General features: G+C 38.4%; 1 protein-coding gene across 4 annotated transcripts in view; it reads right to left on the bottom strand.

Annotated features, from left to right (window-relative positions):
- The window catches only part of ankrd6b (ankyrin repeat domain 6b), a 39,370-nt gene that overhangs the window by 17,554 nt on the left and 1,967 nt on the right, over positions 1-19,849 (bottom strand). For 2 of the 4 annotated variants that reach the window (XM_032584405.1, XM_032584408.1), the window contains exons 1-5: positions 11,275-11,375; positions 10,805-11,159; positions 7,428-7,526; positions 5,100-5,198; positions 3,382-3,480 (exon numbers count right to left, since the gene is read on the bottom strand). In XM_032584405.1, the coding sequence (XP_032440296.1) occupies positions 3,382-3,480; positions 5,100-5,198; positions 7,428-7,526; positions 10,805-11,092 (585 nt within the window). In that variant the 5' untranslated portion in view covers positions 11,093-11,159; positions 11,275-11,375. Of the gene's footprint in view, positions 1-3,381; positions 3,481-5,099; positions 5,199-7,427; positions 7,527-10,804; positions 11,160-11,274; positions 11,376-15,363; positions 15,690-19,849 lie in introns of those variants that run through there. The other 2 variants (XM_032584407.1, XM_032584406.1) reach the window with 2 other exon arrangements.

The following is a 19,849-nucleotide window of genomic DNA, read 5'->3' as shown; positions in this document are numbered from 1 at the left end:
ATGAGCTGAACTCAACGATCCAAAATATTTTCCATCGATCCTGGAGATGAACATTAGGATGTGGAGGTCCTGGGCTGGTGTGATTAATGCACTACACAACGTTTCATTTATGTACTTTGTTCAGCACATAAATATTGTGAATGTTTCCTGATATAAAACAACGCTGTATTCATTCCCTTCATGTCCGTACTTTTATCAGAAATGTTTGGCTTGTACCGTTAAACCCCTAGTATGTAATATCATACAAACAGTTGTGAAAAAGAGTTTGCCGCTTTAAGATTTCTGCTATTTTATTTTTTGTCACACTGAAATGTTTTTGATCATCAAACAAATATAAGTATCAGATAAAACTTACCTAAACACATACAACAGTTTTCAAATTATTTCAGATTATCCATTTGCAATGAATTCATTCATTCATTATGAAAAGAACGATTCAAACCAACCAGATCCTGCTGCATCTTGATTTGTTTCAGTATAAAAGGTTGATCAATACTTAAAACACCACTTGCCTCCAAACCCCCCCCCCCCCCCCCCCCCCAACTCGTTCCTCCCACACACACACAACGCAACAATAAGACGCAAAATTCCTGCACAATCATATGAAGAACTCATGACCAGGCATTGTATTACATCAGTTGATGGTTGTCCTTCGCTTGGCTATCCAAGCGAAGGTTTAGGGGATAACTTTTCCTTTAAAAATGAATTATTATTTGAAAACTGATTTTTGCATTTACTTTGCTCTCTCTTATGTAATCCTTTCTTCAGCTCAACAAACAGGTTTTCTAAGATCTATGTCTGGGACTATTTTCGCTGCAGTGGGAAGTTGTTTTGGTTCATTAAACACCCAATGATGATCCATTTTCAGTTTTCTGGCAGAATCCACCATCAGATTGTTATGAGCCATTGATAAATAAGTTCATTTTTACAATAAAACATGCTCCTATACCAGTTTTCTTTCATTCTTCAAAACATGAGATAATGTCAGTTACTAAGACTTGAGTGTCAGACCAGGAGTCTAAGTCAAGTCCTTAGGACACAAATCTACTGCTCTTAAAATACACACGCATTTAAATAGGTATCATCAGGATATCAGGTACATAAAGAAGAGTGATTGTTGCTACTGAGTTGCACACTTACTATGTGTGATCAATGTAATCAGTGTGTGCAGCAGAGATTTGAGGTTGAGACTCCTTTGAGATTTCAGATTTAACTTAAGTGTGTTTGTGCCATGAAGTCACAGTCATACAGTTACCATTTTAATCGTTAACACAAAAGGACCATAAGATATTGTGATAGGATTTTAACTCCATTGCAGCCAGAACGACTCATATTTGAAAGGCCAAGAGAAACCTGCTGTCTCTGTCCAGACCCAACACGAGCTGAGGCTGACACTCACTGCTGCATCTAAAGAGAAACTACCACAGAGCACTGTCACAGCTTTCATTACTTATAGTGTAAGACTCAAAACTATTCTTACTTCAGTACCTAAATGTGATTAGACCACATTGCACAAACACATTTAATTTGGATTATGTGTGCATAAATCTCTTTGACTGGACCTACTTCAGATAAACCTGTGGTAAAACTACATTGTGTTGAGCCAAAGTTAAAGGAGTGGAATGGCATGCTCAGTGGTTTGCAGCATTCTGCTCAGCAAGGCCACCTGCATCCTCTCATGCTACTGATAAGCAGAAAAATGCTGATGCCGTTTCCTGCAGGCCTGTGGGAATTAAACAACTGAATGGAATCTTTCCACAATACTCATTTGTATGGAGTCCAAACAATAACTGGATCATTTATTTTCTCCTTTATACTGTTAATGCATGGGTTTTATTTCATAATGAAATGAAACCCATAACGTTTTTTTTCAAAATTGTACTATATATTTTTATCAAATGTAAATATATCCACAGAAACATTTCTCAATAAGGTTTGATGTGTTTGATCCTGTTCACATGTGGTATTAGTCTCCATCCTGGCTGATTCAGATGCTGCTTTAATTAAAACCATATTCAGCATTAAAATTGGACCTAAATGACCAGCTCAGAGTGACCCACTTTGCATACAAAAAGCCCACATGGCAGCGTTACATAATAGACTGAAAGCAGTCTATTATGCATTACCATTAGCTGATCTTAGCTGCTCCACATGCCTTCACTCAAACATCACACAAAGGAGAAGATGTCTCCGCATTTCTGCAAAGATAATATAGCTTTATGATCCAGGAGACTTTTGGGAAATTATTGTAAAAACTGACAAGACAAAAGTGGATCTTTGCAAAAAAAAAAAAAGATGCATTTTTACAAAGAACATCATTCCAACAGCCAGACATGGTGGTGGTAGCATGATGGTGTGGGGCTGCATTCCTACATCAGGACCTGGATAACCTGCTGTAATGATGGAACCAAGAACATTTTGAAGGGGAACATGTGGACAGGAGGCTCATTAGTTGGGGTCCACTGTATGTTTGCTAGGAACCAAAAGTAGAAAGATGTCAACACTGATAAAAGCTGCTCTGAGAGTTTACACACGAGTGAAGCTTCAAACTGTGAGCTCTTGGTGCAGCTGTGGCCATCTGCTGCTAAGACAATAACAAGCTCTTCTGGCATTTAGTTTATTGTGCAACAACAAATTTGTTCTCTTTCCTGCTTATGAAAAAAATGTGCCACATATTCTTATAACAAAGAGTAGGGCTTTGCAATTTGTTTTGCATTTTTTTTATTTTACATTTTAGGCTTTAAATGATCGCAAAAACTATGGAATTAGAATTTTTTTATTAAACGGATTCTTCCACAAGAAGCTACACAAGCTAGCTTGCATTTTGTTCTTTAACAGCAACAGTAACTCACTGAGTTGGTTTCTAAACTCAGTGAGTTACTGTGTTAGAAATGGGTGATTTTAACATTGACCAAAACACAGAATTATGTTGGGGGTTTTTTTTTTTTACCATAATTGAGCAGCAAAATTAAGAGATGATGGAGACATGGAAATAGTCCAGCACAGAACCAGATGTCAGACTGCATTTCAAAGGCATGAGCTCAATAAACAAACATCTGTTTCACAAAGCCTTGGTGTGTCATCAACTAAGACCTAACAAACTCTAGCTTCCATTAAAGAACTGGATGTTTCAAAGGAGTTGGAACTCTTAGAGATCCACATGACAAATGCTCAAAGTTAGAATGATTCCTGGTTAACATTTTGAAGCAGTTTCCAGTTGTAGGAACTGCCTCAAAATGTTAACATTGGGTTGTACACTGGGTGTGGCGACCCATGTGGAGCCAAAAAATACTGGGAAAAAAAACAAACAATGTTTCTACATTCACTTCCAAAATGTTGGCAGTGAAACATGCTTGTCCCTGAAGCATAGTGAAAACCTACATGGTTTTGGCTGTCAGGTCGGGATCCACCGAGCAGCAGAACCTTGGAGCTCTGGGTGTGACCGTTCTGACAGGCCAGGTGGAGAGCTGTGTTCCCAGCCTGAAAACAGTCAAACACAGAATATGCTAATGCTGACTTTTATTTTTATTTATCATACACACCATTTTTGGATTTTTGTGATCTTACTGTAGAAGAAAAAAAAGAAAAAGGAAAAAAATAGGAAGCAGGCCATATTTGTGCAGCAGTTTGTCACCTCAGATAGCTTCTGTGCTGAAATGGGTTCTAGTTCGCTCACATATTCCTTCTGATTTAATACATGCATATTTATCTGTCAGGCTCTCACATTTAATCCTTATACATTTCTGTATAAATTAATCTGTTTGATAAACAACATGTCTACACATTCAGGATGCGGGCATGAAGTACAGATTAGACAGCAGTGAAATATTGATTTTTACGAAAATAATCCTTTGAATCAGAAAAGAGATTTCAAGTAACCAGACGTAAACAACAAATTGTTTGGTTCTTCATGTTCTGACTACTTTCCTTACTCTGTTACATAATCCTACTACGCTCCAATGTTTGCTTTTATTCCAGCAATAATTCTGACTCTTTCATAGAAGCTACAACTGACAGCTGTTAAAGTTCAACAGAAAGCTGTAACAGCTGTGATACCTTCATGGAGGGAGAAATCAGCTACTGCTGACAATAACTTCAGGTTCTCCTCCATGTCTCTCTTCTAGACAAAACACATAGGTGTGGAGGCGCCATGCATGACAGCCTGGCCTGTGGGGCAGCTGAGGCTACTATCCAGTAGTCACCATGTGAATGTGCATGTGAATGGGAATAGAAATTACAAAAGAAAGAAACTAGGCTTTATATGAAAAAATTGACCTGAAATTCAATGAATTACAAGCAAATATAACCCAAATGAATAAACATATGACATCATTATTTATTTAACATCAAATAAAAACACCTCACGTTGAATGACAGATCTGGCAATGTTATTTTCTATGTAGAGCCACAGACTGATTCCCTCCATGCCACGGTGTGCATAGAAATGAACATACTATTCAGTAGCCTGACATTGGTGCTTAAAACATCCAACTTGATTAGTCTGGTCTGAGATATGATTTTCTGAGACATTATATGCCATAATGAGTAAACTTGCAAAATATAAGAGCTATTTTTGCTCTATATGTAATCTATAAAATGACTACTCCACTTTCTGAGATGACATGTAGCTGTTTTTGTTTCAGCTTATAAGTACTAGAATCATTAAATGTTTATTGTGGTGTGCAAAAGCAGAATAAAAGACTCATTAAGTCAAAGAAATGTCAGATCAAACTCATGTACATGTAATCTGGCCAGGTCCTTCATCTCTTACATAGGGGTTTCCACATCCAGTCCTCTAGAGCTAACACCATGCAACTTTTAGACACATTATTTCTCCAACACACCTGAATCATAGCAGATGTTACAGATCATCTGCTATGATCTGTTACTTTTCTCATATGTTACAGATCAAATGATCAAATGAATGGCTATTAGCAAGCCTCTGCAGAGCTCAATTACTGCTAGTGAGGGAAGTCAGACTTCTGACTCAGTCTAACTGGAACTAGGATGCATGTTAAGTTGTAAAAGGGTGGTAGATCTTGATGACTGGACCTGGGCAACCCTGCTATATTGCCCTCACATGCTCTAATATAACATACCTTATTTTTGCCATGAACGTTGGCTCCAGCCTTCACCAGCAGTTTCACACACTGACTGAATCCATGCCAGGAAACCTCGTGAAGAGCGGTGTTGCCATCCTGACAGTGTGGAACACAAAAAGCACATTTCATTTCAACCCCCATCTCACACAGGAAGTCATCTTTTTGGAATCTAGAAGTTAAATGACCCTTTAAATTTTGGTTATGAGAACTCTAGAAAGGTCAGACATCTGTCAAAACGCTTGAGGGCCTTACAGCTAGGAAGCATCTTGTGTAATTATCACCATAATTAAAGAAAAAGAGCTACAATATTTCCCTGTCAGACACCTGGAGTAAAGAAGCTAATATTCTGCACAAACACAGTTTGTTATCCTGCTGTGGAAGATTTTATTTGAGTCAATGAACACTGTCATTTTGTGAGTGCCCAAATTTCTAATAAATTATTTGAAAACACTGAGGTATATTCTGCCTTAATTATTTCAATTTCTTCTTTTACCCCCAAATTGTTCATTAAAATTAATTTTCAAATGTTGATGATACAGATTTTTTGCCATGTTTTACAGATATTTTCTCCATGACAACATGGAACTATATTGTCCTATAAAACACACAACAAATTTCCTCAACAATTCGATCCGTTTAACAAAATTAAAACAAACTACAGAGAAAACAAATAAAAATGTTCCTGTCCCGTCAATTTCAAAGGCACAGATACGCTCCATCATGTCATCCAGCATGGCATCTACCCCTCTACTCTGCACTGTGACTGTTTTCTACAACAATCTTCCTCACAGGACGAAAACGGATGTGAACTGACAGCAAAAATGTAGGATTATATATACTTTGAGGTTGGATAAAGTGTCTTCTCCAGCCTCACTACAACCGTTAACCTGCCCTCTGCAGCAGTCTCAGATGGTGCCATCAGTGACAGAGAGCCATGATGTGGTGGTCAGAGGGCCTGGTGGTAGCCTCCTGTCTGTCAGACTGCCACAGGGCAGCTATGGTTACTATTTAGTAGTTAGCCACTATCAGTGTGTGAATGTGTGTGTGAATGACTGAATAAAGAGTGAAGCACTTTGGGGTCTTGATCAAATGCTACACCAGTACAGGCCATTTTGCATTTAAAAAACTTCAGTCTTCAGAGGCACTATTACCTGTTTCTATCTGTTTTTGAATTATCCACACAGACAATAGTGATAAACTATTAAAGTTCGATCAGATTCTAAAATAAACTCGTTACCATGGTTTTATCCCCCCTCCTCCACCTGTTGCTTTGCCTGACTGACAAACGTGATCATGGCAGTGTTATGGAGGTTGCAGTCCTCCATAACACTAATTGATGTATAACTTTGCCAAGCATGAATCAGTTATGATTTTCAAACTTTGCTTTAGCCAGAAATTGATAAAGAAAACAAAGTATGAGAATCCATAAAGCCTAATGACACGACTAACTGATCCTGTCAAAGCCTCAGGTTCTCATTCTGCCACAAACAGTCAGCAAAAACACAGTTAGACATGTTTTACAAAAAGGGCATGAGTCACCAGTGCAGAGCAGATAGTAATTATTGGGCTGCTAAACATTTCATACTGACTAAATGTATCCAGCGCACTATGTTTCTGTCAGTCAAGCATAACTTCATAATTCATTTCAGCTACTTTTAACAGTAGTTGCTTGTAAATTCCAGATTTCTAATTTGGATCATATCTGGAGGCAGATGGAGCAACTTCCCCAGTCAAGTTATAGATAGAGTTTAAAAACAGTTTGTATTGGGATGTTTGACATCAACAAGCTTCTAAAGCACAAATAGAAATATGATGCTCACAAATCTTTGTTTTGTTTTTTGTTTGCTTTTGCAGATTTTGGGTTTCAAAGATACAATGCAACGCTCTACTGAGAGATCTGGCTTCAGCTTCATTCATGAAACATCTGATAATATTACATGTTTCCTTAAGATCTGCAGGGATTTTAGCTTCTTTTTTTTTAGATTGTAACTGCTGTGCATAAATCAAAGATTAGTTTAAAGAACAGAGCATCTCTGATCTCTACCACAAATGGGTTAGGGTTAGTGAATGGGAAAGTCAGCAGAAATACAATCAAGATTTTTTTACAGTTTCAGCTTTGCACTGAGTTTGGAGTGACTGGACAAAGACACAGCAAAACAGTTACTGGTTATAATTTATCATTGCTATTTTTATTTTGGTGAAAAGACTCCCTCACACCGACTCAGCTGGAGCAAGTGATGCTGACCGTGAACGGCTCTCTGTCCCGTTAGCATCTGTGTGTTGTTGTGAATGAGTGTGAGACTTTGTGTGCCTTTTGACTCACACCTTATCCTGTCTCTCCAGTGCACACCCTTCCTGGATGAGTGCGCTGATAATGTCAGCGTTTCCCACCACGGCAGCACGGTGTAAGGCTGTCTGCTCCCCCTGCACACAGACACAGGCACGGCAATGAGAAACCTCTGACACCACCAGACATTAGTAACAACAGTAGAGACTCATGTTGTGTAGTTAGAATTAGAAGCAACAGTTTTTATAATATGACTACCGGTAATTAAATCAGCCAACTTTATTTGAATGACCACTCCTTACAAAGATGCTCTCCACAGATACATCTAAAAACCAGAACTCACAGCAGTGCAGCTCCTCTAATGTCATGTTATTATCAGATAATCCTGTATTTGTGTTCAGATCACATCACAGAGAATGTGGTTAAAGCGAAGCAGAATGTTTGAAGTAGAGAGGCACAGTCTATCCAGGCTTCAGAAGTCCATTTCAAAATGTCAAAATGTTAACTCCTTCATTGTTGACAACAATAAAACCTTCAGACTTTTTAATTATTAGAAAGATGAACAAATGGATGTTTAAGGATCATGCTTTAGTAGTAGTAAATGAGCACAGGTCTATCAGGTTTAAATGTTGGTGTCATACAAAATAACACAAACGTTTGCTCAGTAAATTGTGGTACTTGAAGAGCACTAGAGTGACCAGTAAAAACGTCACATATGATCACATTTTTAAACTCAGAAAACCATTTATTTTAGAATGATCTTCTTTGTTGTATCCAGACTATGTTGCTGGATACAACACATAAAAAGAAAAGTATCCTATTGGTAGTTCAAAATGATTGAGGTGTGAGAAAGAAAGAGTGATCAAAATACCTAAATCTACAGAGATATACTAATATTAACAGTTTGCTGTTAAAGGGCCTGGAACACCTGAGGCTGCAGCAGGACACACAGCGTACGGAAGAATCATTGTGTCCCTCAAGGCCCAAGTGGAAAGGTTTAATTCACTGGATCACAATAACTCAAAATCATAAAAACACAGCTTGTAACTGGTTTAGGGCTAGTAATTTAGCACTTTGAACTAGTGGTAATAATTACCAATTAAAAAGGCAAATGAATGTGTTTGTTCCAAGTTCATTTGTTGTTTTGGAAAACATTTTCACCATGATCAACTTTAGCTTGAACATAACTGCACAAGCAGTCACATCCAGTTAACTCTTGTGGTGGAAAATGTAAGGTAACATCTGCTGATCATGTTATATTATGTGCTTGTGAACTCTCGCCAAATGAACCTGTTTGGGTTACACACACAAGGTTGGATGTTGTTTTCCTGAAGCTGCATGGGAGCCAGACCATCTCTCCTTTGTTTTGGATCCCTTGTCCTTGGTGTAAAACCCATGTGTTGACTGTGGCTGGCAGAGCTTTCACTCAGAGCTGCTTCATAATTGATTGTCTTACAAGCTCTCTGTATTGTGCTCAATATGCACATGAACCTGTTTGATTGATTTCATCTAACAGTGCTTGGTAATTTACACAACACTCTTTCTGTTGGTTCAAAAACCAACAGAAAACTCTAGAAATAGAAAAAGAAAAGATAGGATTAAACATGTTATACTTGTTTATATATACTGTATATGTATTGAGTTCTCCCAGAAAACTCTTGTTCTGCTTCCATTTCTGCTGTGCAAAAATATTATATTCTCTACAGTGACAATTTGTGGTTTAAATCTGAGGACTCTTGTCCTTAAAGGGTTTTCCATAACTACATATCATCTTTAACATGAAAATTGAAAGACTGCTATAGAGGAGGCTAAGCAAAATGCTAGCAGGAAAAATGTTTCATGAGGCCAAACTACAACAGAAATCTGGGTAGAAAGGAAAAAAGGGGTTTGGCTATTATGGAGATTCTGTGGATCTTGCAGAAATCCAGCATTGCTTTCCTTTGTTCACTCTGTATTTCTGTTGATAGGTTAAAAGTCTATTAGAAAGATGTAAAATGTAAAAAATTACATGCACCTACAATACATGTCATGCCTGAAGAGCAGGCTTAAAGGTAGTTCCTTTCAGTTCTGCATGGAACATGGAACCACAAGGTCCCACTTCATGGATCACTTTGTTCTTTGGCATCATACAAGGTAATCCACTGAGATCCCACACCGTGTGAACTTCTAGTACATGGAGCTATGACTTTCAGCCTTCCTCTGTGCTGCCTATGTGCCTTCAGTGTTATAAATGTGAGTACTGTTGCTGCACTCTACTGACCAACAGACTTGTCAGATGAAACAGTCTGTGGAGGATGATGTGTTCCACCTCTTAGAGTTCACACAGCTTATGGTTCTTTACTACTTCCCAAAGAGTATCAAGGACAGATTGGTGGGTGATGATCAAAACCCATATTCCATGTCGGGACCTTTACAGTTGACTGCATGGTGTAATAAACACATGCTGATCAGGTAATGGAATGTAATTTTCAAGGGGCTGGTATTAAAAACAGACATGTTTTTGATGCTAAAGCACAGTGCTTCATGTTTCCTGGTAGCTCTTTGTCTCTTTAAAAAACATAACCATAATAACATTATGCCATGCTTTCCTATAAATTAAGACATTCCAACAATTAGGATTTTACTTTGTTCCGTTGCATACCTCCTTAATAAGCTGCATGCAAACTTTTGAACAAACGTGATTACAGAAGAACAGAACTACTTTTAAAAGTCTGGTTAATGTTGTCTCATGTCTCTTTAAAGATGGATTTTACAACTGGAGAGAACATCATCAAATTATAAACAACAGCCAATGTGATGTGATGTGGGCAGAGAAATACATATTACAGAACAAATACACATCTTGAGGCACAGCTCAGTATAAGGTTTAGCATTATTGATTATAAATAATGTGACACTGCAAACACAGGAATGCATGTACAGTATGTGAACAGCCTGATTCTACTGTAAGCACACATACAGACAACTGACCATATTCTGCTTCCCTAACTTTAAGCTCTTTAGTTACAAACCAGCCTTACTCAGTGAAAAAATGACACAAATAACAATACTCCACAAGAATATGCTCCTTTGAACATAATTATGCCCAATATTGGATTGTAGAGTTCCAGGAAAAAGCTTCAGCTTACACCTATACTTAACCATAAAGGGAATAGCTGCTTACAAGCAGATTAGCAGTGAGGGACACTGAGCAGGTCAAATGTGACATAAGAGCACTGAGAGAAAGATCAACGCACATGATTTCTCTGAGAAAAAAGGAAAAATGGGAGGGAAAAGCTGAGAAAAGTGTCATTCCAAGCTAGACTTTAGCTGAGCCAGACACAGGTCCAGTAGTGAAGGATTGGAGGTTGTTAAGGGAAGGAAGGTTGAAGGGACACAGAGTTCCACCGGCTCATTAAAATTAGGTTTGGCTAACCTCCTTCACTCTTTCTGATGCGTCAGTGTCTCTCCCAATATTTCTCCACTGTCTTCTTCCCTGATCCTCCTCCTTTTCCTCTTCCTCCTGTTTTAGTCTGCAAGTCCTGCTCCCCCATGTCCTGGAGGACGAACTGCGTCCAGTTGCAGGGCTCACTGACCACAGTGAATTCACTTGACAACGCCAAGGATCTGGCTTATCACTGTCTGTGAAAATGGACGTGCATCCTGTAGGCTCTCCCACAAGTGGGCACTCCAGAGGGTCCCATTCAAGGCTACCGAAGGCCATTAGTCTACAGTTATTAATGCGTTCAAATTAACTTACAGTTGAAATGATTTTTCCAACTTAAAAGGATCTGAAAGCAAAAAAAGAAGCAGCTGCTCATAACCATCATCAGTTAGGAATGGAAGTGGCTGATTACAATAAATAACAAACAGCTATGGTCATTATAGCTGACTCAATCCACTTACATCATCTTGAATGTCCAGATCGCATCCAGCTTTCAGAAGGATCCGGACAACCTCAAGGTGACCTTTGTGGGCAGCCAGGTGTAGGGGGCTTCTGCCGTACTGTGGACACAAAAGCATGCATGATGCTGTAGGCAGAGGACATCACATCTTCACTGAGGGGTTGAGTCCCACACACAGTTCACAGGGTTGGATGGCTCTAAATGTCTAAATTGCTGTAAAATGGGCTGTGATCCTCTGGTAGCACAAGGCAAGACAATCTGTCACACACCGTAATGCACCACATCACTGAATCCATGGGAAACAAACAAATCCTTAATCTAAGCCCTATGATAAGGGGGGAATCTGCACAGCTGTTCATGTGAGCCAAACAGAGAATACAAAATGATATGAGCATCCTGCTGGAGACGAGTCTGTGGACAGCCACCCAAACCAAAATGGCCAGAGGTTGTTTTACTTATAGTTACGTTTTCCTTTTGAAAACTAGATGAAAACTGAATAAGAATTCATTTAGAAAGTTAGCTATGACAAAAAGACTTATATTTTTGTCATAGTTATGATTTTCTGAACTTCTGTCAAACATCAAAACTCCTACCTGCTCCTTGGACCTCATCCCTTCCGCTCTCATAAAATGCTGTCTCCCAACCATCTCCTCCCTCATCACAAAGATTATTAACTCCTCCCTCACCTCTGCTTCTGTCCCACAGTCTCTCAAACAAGCTACCATCACCTACTTTCTGAAGAAACCTGGTCTTGACACTGATAATCTTGCAAACTTCTGACCCATCTTCAACCTCCCCTTCCTGTCCAAAATCCTTGAGCGTGCTGTAGCTGCCCATCTTAAACCCATCTCAACTCTAACAGTCTGCACCATCTTTCTCTGGGTTCCGACCCAAACACAGAACGGTCTCCTTAAGTGATCTCCTCCTCTCTTTAGACTACAGCCACTGCAATATCCTCTCATGGAGTGAGAAAAAAAAAACAGTTTTTACAGCAAGATAATAGTTCCAACTAGGCCTGTCACAACAAACTTTACTGGATGATAAAATGTCCCAGAACTTATTGCGATAAACAATAATATTGTTGTTTTGAGACCATTTTCAATTAAGATAATAGCAATAATGACAATAAACTTTAAATTCTAGTGAACATTTAAACATTTGAACTGGAAGACATTTGAAATATCTTTAGGTATAGTTGAGACCAAAGCACCAGACTGAAGACGTTTATCAATCAGTTTTTGGTTAAAAGAGAGAGAAAAGCGAAAAACGATAAATCAAGCAAATAAAAATTATTGAGTTTTGTTTTTTTCATTTACCATGCGATTAATTCATTACTGTTTCTTGTGACAGGCCTAGTTGCGACAAAATAGTTTAATTTAGAATATTTTCTTAAACAATTTCTATATTTAGCACAGTCTAGCATTCTTTATTCTAACTGGATGAAGATAAACAGTCTTGCCGGATACCACCATGTGGGCAACTGTTCAAACTTCAAACAACTCCTTTCAGGTGATTACTATGAATCTGTAATTATTATGACTACACACAATTTAATTACACATCTTCCCACACACAAACCTTTTTGTGTGTGGGATTAAACACCAGACACCTTGCCAGGTTGAGGTCTGCTGTGTTTGGGTGCGGCACAGATCCACATTCATCAGCCTGCAGATTGGGTTACACTGGACCTCGCTGGAATGAAGCCGCTGACAGAGCTACAGCAGGCCTCAGGCCAGCAGCAGGCCTCCACCTCGGGCCTCTGCTTCAGGCTGGCCTGTTGGATTCTCTCATCCACACAGCACACACATCATTTAAGTGATGTGGATCACTTAAATGATCTACATCATAGTTGGATGATGTGCTATGTGCCAACATAACTTGCTGGCACATAACCTGTCAGCAAATTATGTATCCTGGATGGAAATGCTTTGAGACCATCAAATCTGAAAAAGAGCTAGAGTTTCCATAATCAATAAGCGTAGTGTGTCAGGTTTTTGTAGGACCTTCTCCAGAATGTTTTTCTTGGTGTACCAGGGTGTTAGAGGCCTTTTTGGGGCCATGTTTTCTGTCTATTAGCAACTTGTCAAGTCTGCAAGTCCTCTCTTTTAAATACACACTCATTCATAGAATTACACAAACTCATTTTAAGGAAAACCATAGTTGGTTTTCCTCAACTGAGTGATTCCAAAACTGCTTGGTCTACTTCATCTGAGATATAAAATACCTTAAAAATGCCTATGCAGTAAATCTACAATCCCAGCATATTCAACTGTTTTATATCATTATATGTGATTTTTTTTTCTGCTATATGACATAACAAGTGAATTCACTTCAGACTCTCAAGATGGCTCATTGGATCTTTTCCACCATACAGATCCCAGTGCCTAACTGGGGGCTAAATATTTGTTGTTTTCTTTCAGTCTAAACCTGTTCACCATAGCAACCACCTAATATCTATCCCAGCATTCTTTTTTCCTGGACAGAGCAATGTTTACGAAACTCTGCCCTCTTTAGCCTGGATTAAGCTCTTGTAATGGCTTTCTATCAAAACGCCTAAATACAACTGGTCAAAATACATCCATCAGAGCAAAGCAACAAATCTAACATTGCTGTAGTCCTTATGTATGATCACATGAACACACATCAACATGGTCTGAAACAGTGATTTCAACAGTCTCTCCGCTCTCGTTTCAGATGGCTGGTTTTATTCCAATAGGACTAATATGAAACAGTTCCCTCATACTACAAAATATAAAAATAACACCATAAATGTCCATTCGGGAAACATTATATTTTATCATTAATAAAATCTAACAAGCAAACATGTGACAATTTAACCCTTTTCTTTTGAGCTTACTATGTGATACTTAATGCTAGACAGAAAAAGCTTAAATAGACATTTGAAAGAGAATCATCATGTTGCCAATGAAGTGGCGTCAGACTTACATAGCGCTTTTCAGGACCTTCAAAAACGTTTCACATGAAATCAGTCATTCCTATTCACACACACATTCACATCTAATCACTTCTCATCTATCTGACCTAAAGCGTCTTCAGTTCTGTTTTTGGAAACATCATGGTGTTCCTGATGGGACACCCTGATGACCATAATCAAGGAATGGAGCAAGGCATTGTGGGACACACATGCAGCTCAGAGGGTTAGTGGTATTCAGTTATTTTAAATGTATTTTTGATATGTAGAAAATGAGACCAGTCACAGTACAACTTTCCTTCCACTAAAATATCTGGAACATTTTTACTTGTTAAGAGAGTGAATACATTCAAGTTCTTTATACACTGAGTCCCCAACTTGTGAACATTTTGGGGAAAGAAGTCGTGAAACTCTCCAGCTAACCCTTCAGTGTCGGCTCTGTGGCTCAGTGAGAGGCAGCAATATCAGTGGAGAGAAACTCCCTGATGCCCAACCAGCCTGCACCTGAAACCAGGAACCTCTCTACTGCTAGTTAGGTGAATTTGTGCAACACATTTAAGCTTAAGTACTGTTAATGAAACTACTTCCTGTTGACATAAACAGGTTCATCTGTTGGTGCTTTTTTAGTGGGTTCTACGCAGTTGAAAACTGCAGTTGTATCAGAAAACTGTCTCCCACAACAACTTACACATCAATATTGGTTTGTTCAGCTGCATTGTGTGGGAATTTGTTAAAGCTGGTATAGTTCAGCTCAGAATCGACTGGTTCAGAGGAGAGGTTGATAACCAAAGTCATTGATTGAACTATTAATCATTCACAATCAGTTTGAATGTAAATGTAGGATGCAAAGTGCCCTTGCTAATTATACATGATGTTCTTGAGATCACTAGCAACACAAATCAAATTATAAATAGAAATGGAAAGACTTGAAGAAGGACTGTAAACAAAGCCATCAAAATGTAAGAAACGTGTTTTAGTAACTACTCAAATCTGACAAACATGTTTGGACTCGTTGATCTGAGCTGCTGAACAGATCTGCCTGACCAACCAGATGATACTCTGTTTTCACTGGTAATGAGGCAAAGAGTAAAGAAAATGAAAACAAACAACACCTGTGCATTACATATTCTCGAAGCTCAGTCTCAATGAAAATCTCACCTTGGTGACGGCTACTTTTGCACCTTTGTTGATAAGCTGAACCACATTGTCGGCTTGTCCCTTGTGTGAAGCTATGAGGAGGCGCTCGGAAAGTGCGAGGACCTCAGCTGCATCCTGCTGGCTCATGAAGCAGGGCGAGTGATACGGCTGTCTTTGAACATAGAGTTCCAGATGCTGAGAAATGTTGAGAAGGTGAAGCTGCTTGGTAATCTAGTTAATACACAGGGATACAGCATGGCCTGGTGGGGGGCTGCCAGTGTCACTGAATTCCTGTTGCTAGAAGTCGCCCACTCGGCCAGGACAGCACGCCATCATACACCTACAGTCTGGGAAACACAGACAAAGAAAACAAATACACAAAAATCACTGTGTGCTCTGCTCACATCAGCTTCGACAGGAAAACAGAGGGGGCCGACACGTTTGCTATTCAGTTAGTAAAACCCATCTGCAGTCCTTCTGGGATCATGTGAGACAGACCAAAAAATCATAAAGAGCAACAAAAAGGAGGCCGATTTGGTCAGACCAGAACTAGAGCATCTCATACAGTGATAAAAACACCAAATCATATTGAAATGTAGACATTTTTAACAATAAAAAGAAGAGTTTGAAGATTTTCTAAAATCTCAAACTTGATATTTCAAGTATTTGAAGTTACCAAGTTTGAGAATTTAGAACATTTCTAAAGTCTGATTGGGTCTTTGAGATTTATACACAAGGGCAATGAGCCCCTACCAGGTTAACTCTTTTGGGATGAAGCTTCAAATCTCCGCCAGGATATATTTGCTTATTTTAATTCTAAAAAGTTCTTTAAATGTCCTGTGAATAAATATTTTTGCCAATTTCTCCATAAGAACTGGAACTTTCAGCATCTAGCAGTTATTTACAATTTACAGTCTATGAAAAGTGTTTCATTCAAGGATTTTTTATTGTCATACCACCTTGCTTGTTTGTAGTACGAAATTCAGACTCAGAAATGCAGGTGTGTGTATTTCACCCTGTTATGTTCCTAACCTATGTGTGTGTGTTTGTGTAACCTAACCCTAGTTTGTGTAAGCCTACATAATTTAAATTTGTGAATTTAAATTTATGTATGTCTACGTGACTTTTATTTAAACCAAAATTGGACAAACAGAAAGGAAGAACAGAACAGGGCATATCTAACAAAATTTAGAGTTGTAGAAGAAACATGAGAGGGGAAGAAAGAAAGAAAACAAAGACACGTGTTCATGGGGGGCAACAAGACAAAACGAAATGACACAAATACAAATTAGTAAAATGAAGGGAAAGTATAAAAGGAAGACAAACAGCATTTCATAGACATTACATACTGTTATTACATACTCTTTATGTGTGTATGGTTTCATTCTTACTGTATCAAACTGCTTATAAAGTCTTACCAACTATTTGATCTTAACATCCCATTAGTTGTTGACATTAGTAAAGTGCAGCCAAGTTGAAACCAACGCAACACTGCAGCTCCAGCAAAAAAAAAGACGAAGCGCATTCAGCCCAATAATTGTCAAGTTAATTTTAGAAGAATGGAGCAATAAAGAAGAAGAAAACAAAAATTTTTAACCATCATTTCTGAGAAGGGAAATTACAAATGCAATTAGGAAATATTGGTCATCTGTAGATCTGTAGCAATGGAAAACGAGAAACAGTGCACTGCCTTCTGATAACTATATTTTGGACCTCTGTCTTCCAGACACCTTACAAAGTCATGTACACAAGATTATAAGTCAGAAACAGGAGCAGAGGGACAATGTACATTTCCATACAATTCCCAGAGATTAGTCTGTAATGATAGTCCCCCAAATATCAGCATATACATTTTATTTCAGAAAGCCGGGAAGTGACTGGCATTCAGCAGCAGGACTGAACCACACTCTCATGGCCCTGCAGGGCGAAATCCAGACAAAATGGATTATCTTTAAGAAACTTTCTGATGAATGCAAAAAAATAAAGAATCCACTATGAATCCATTCTTGTAACGTTTATTTGCAATGTGATGTGATTTTATACATAATCCATCATGTTTGCTTTATGGATTATATCCCAAATGGATAGAGAGAAAAGGGATCTAATGATATGAATCTATAAAATCTAAAACATAGCAAATAATTGTGTCTGTCATGTCAGTTCACCTTGTATCTGTGTGGATTTGATGTTTGGATCAGATATATCAATATGAGTAGGCCTGTCACAATAACAAATTTTGCTGGACGATAAATTGTCCCAGAGCTTATTGCGATAAACGATGGTATTGTTTATTTGAGAACATTTTTAAGTAATATGATAGTAATAATGGCATAAAAATGCAAGAACACATCCTCAAAGATAAATAAACTTTAAATTCTAATGAACATTTAAACACTGGCACTAGAAGACATTTGGAATATCCAAAATAAATATAGAAAACAACAGAAACAACAATTAAAATGAATTATGAAGTCTCTGTAAACAAAACTGTCCTTCAAAAAAAGGGCTTGTTGAGGCTAATGCACCAGATTGAAGACTTAAAGGTGATATCATAATCTATGTGTTTCAGCTGGTCTTAACATGTTCTAACTCTTCTGTAGTTCACCTACAAACTCCAGTAAACACACCGAACAAAAAAGGACACAAATAAAGAGTCTTTAAATCTCAGTTTCTCTAAATTCATCTACAAACAACAGAGTCTGGTGAGATTTAAAACATCACCTTTTCCTAAATATTCAAAATAAACAAAACAAACTGAGAATCAAATGAAGCCTCTAATAGGACCCTGTTCTTTTGCTGTCAGAGGTCAATTGTTTGTACGAAATAAGTTTCTTTGCACCATGGTTACACTTGAATGACACCCTCATGCCAGCTAAAAACTGAATACAATTAAGTAAGGCAGCGAATTCTCTGGCTGACAGCATTCCACACAATTCTGCAGAGAATCCCTTCAGTCATACATGCCTCACAAAGCAGGCGCAGCAGGGTCAGAGAGGCTCCTTACTTTGCAGCTAGGCAACGGGCTTTTGTGCAAACTTTCTGGAAGTCTGATCTCAGTTCAAAATAAGAAAGCCCTCCCTGTTCACATGGCTCAGGGAGGAGGCCTTGGTGAATACTTATTAACCTGTTCTCCCAAGAGCAATAACGATCTTTGCAATTACAGAAAACAAATCTTTGGAAGAACCAAGTTATTTTATCACCCTTTGCTAAGAGGTCAACCTGGGGTCAACAGCTTGGCTCCTCAGGTTCATTGGAATGCACACAGCTCCTGAGTGATGTGTATCCCGAGTAGTTTTCTCATCACTCGTTGAACATGCCTTGCAGGTATCAGCTACTTCTGGAGATCTCAAATATGTCAGCCCCTGGGGTCGCAAAACTACAACCATCTTCAGTTTTGAGCTTAAATTGTTACTGTAGTGTGGTATTTTAAGTCTGCATTTAATTTACCGAGAATGTTGTTTTGGTCTCACGATCCTGAAAAAATCCATCTTGAAAGACATGCAGCATGCTGTTTATATATTGAGTTCAAATCAAAAGACAGGTAGGAGTTTGTAGAATGAAAAAAGTCCAGATGGTTTAACAGGTGTTGAGAAACCGTAAATGACGATGATTGGGTCAATCACACCTGGCAATGATTTCATTTGATGCTCAATTCACATCTAAAAGCAACGGCCTTCTGGAGTCTATTTGGATGCATAGCTGAAACTAGGAGTGGAGGCTTTGTGATGTGCTTCTTTCATAATTTCAGAATTATAATTTCCAGCCATTGTTTACGTTCAAATTTACCACCTTTTGCTAAATTTACGTCTTCTGGTGCAGAATGATGATGCATGTCAGTGATGTAAAAGTCGGCAGAAATGCGACGCCACTGTTGGATACATGTTCGATTCAGTACCACATACGGAAATAAAAGACCATAAAAAAAGATCAGAAATTCATTTTTAACGTTTTTCTGCACTGTTCAGACCCAGTTAGCAAATCAGCAGTATCAAAGATTAATTCTAAAGAAAAAAAAACCCTGTCGCTCTTGGGAAAGTCAAGATTGGCTTTTATTTTCTGAGGAGAACATGTTTCTATCGTTGTATTTTTAGTGAAAGAAAAAGGAAGGCAATGGGCCCATGCCACAACCCTCACTTCCCTCTAAAGAGGTGTGAATATTTCATTTCCATTTAAAACATCTTGCTTATTTACAAAACCTATTTTGGCTCATTTCCAATGGCAAACAGGATAAATCAACCAACAAAGCTTTAGTCTACATTTTGAAATAATTTCCATTACATTTTAGATTCACTTTTACTGCGATGCTTGTATTTAGCTCTCTTTTACAATGATCTTTGACAATGACGTGTTTTAAACCTAAACTGGCCAGTCGGAGTCCTATATCGCCCTCCCCTCATCCACACTGATATAATGAGGCTAATGCTCTGAACTCAGAGGGATCAGGTGTTCACTTATGATTCCTACAAACATGGAAGCTGCTCATCCTGTCTCTTCTCCAGCTGGGAGA

This window comes from Xiphophorus hellerii, chromosome 15 (assembly GCF_003331165.1).
Source record: "Xiphophorus hellerii strain 12219 chromosome 15, Xiphophorus_hellerii-4.1, whole genome shotgun sequence".
In the NCBI taxonomy this organism is placed as follows: domain Eukaryota; kingdom Metazoa; phylum Chordata; class Actinopteri; order Cyprinodontiformes; family Poeciliidae; genus Xiphophorus; species Xiphophorus hellerii.
The sequence above is the reverse complement of the archived record's forward strand: the minus strand, read 5'-3'. Positions and strand labels throughout refer to the sequence as shown.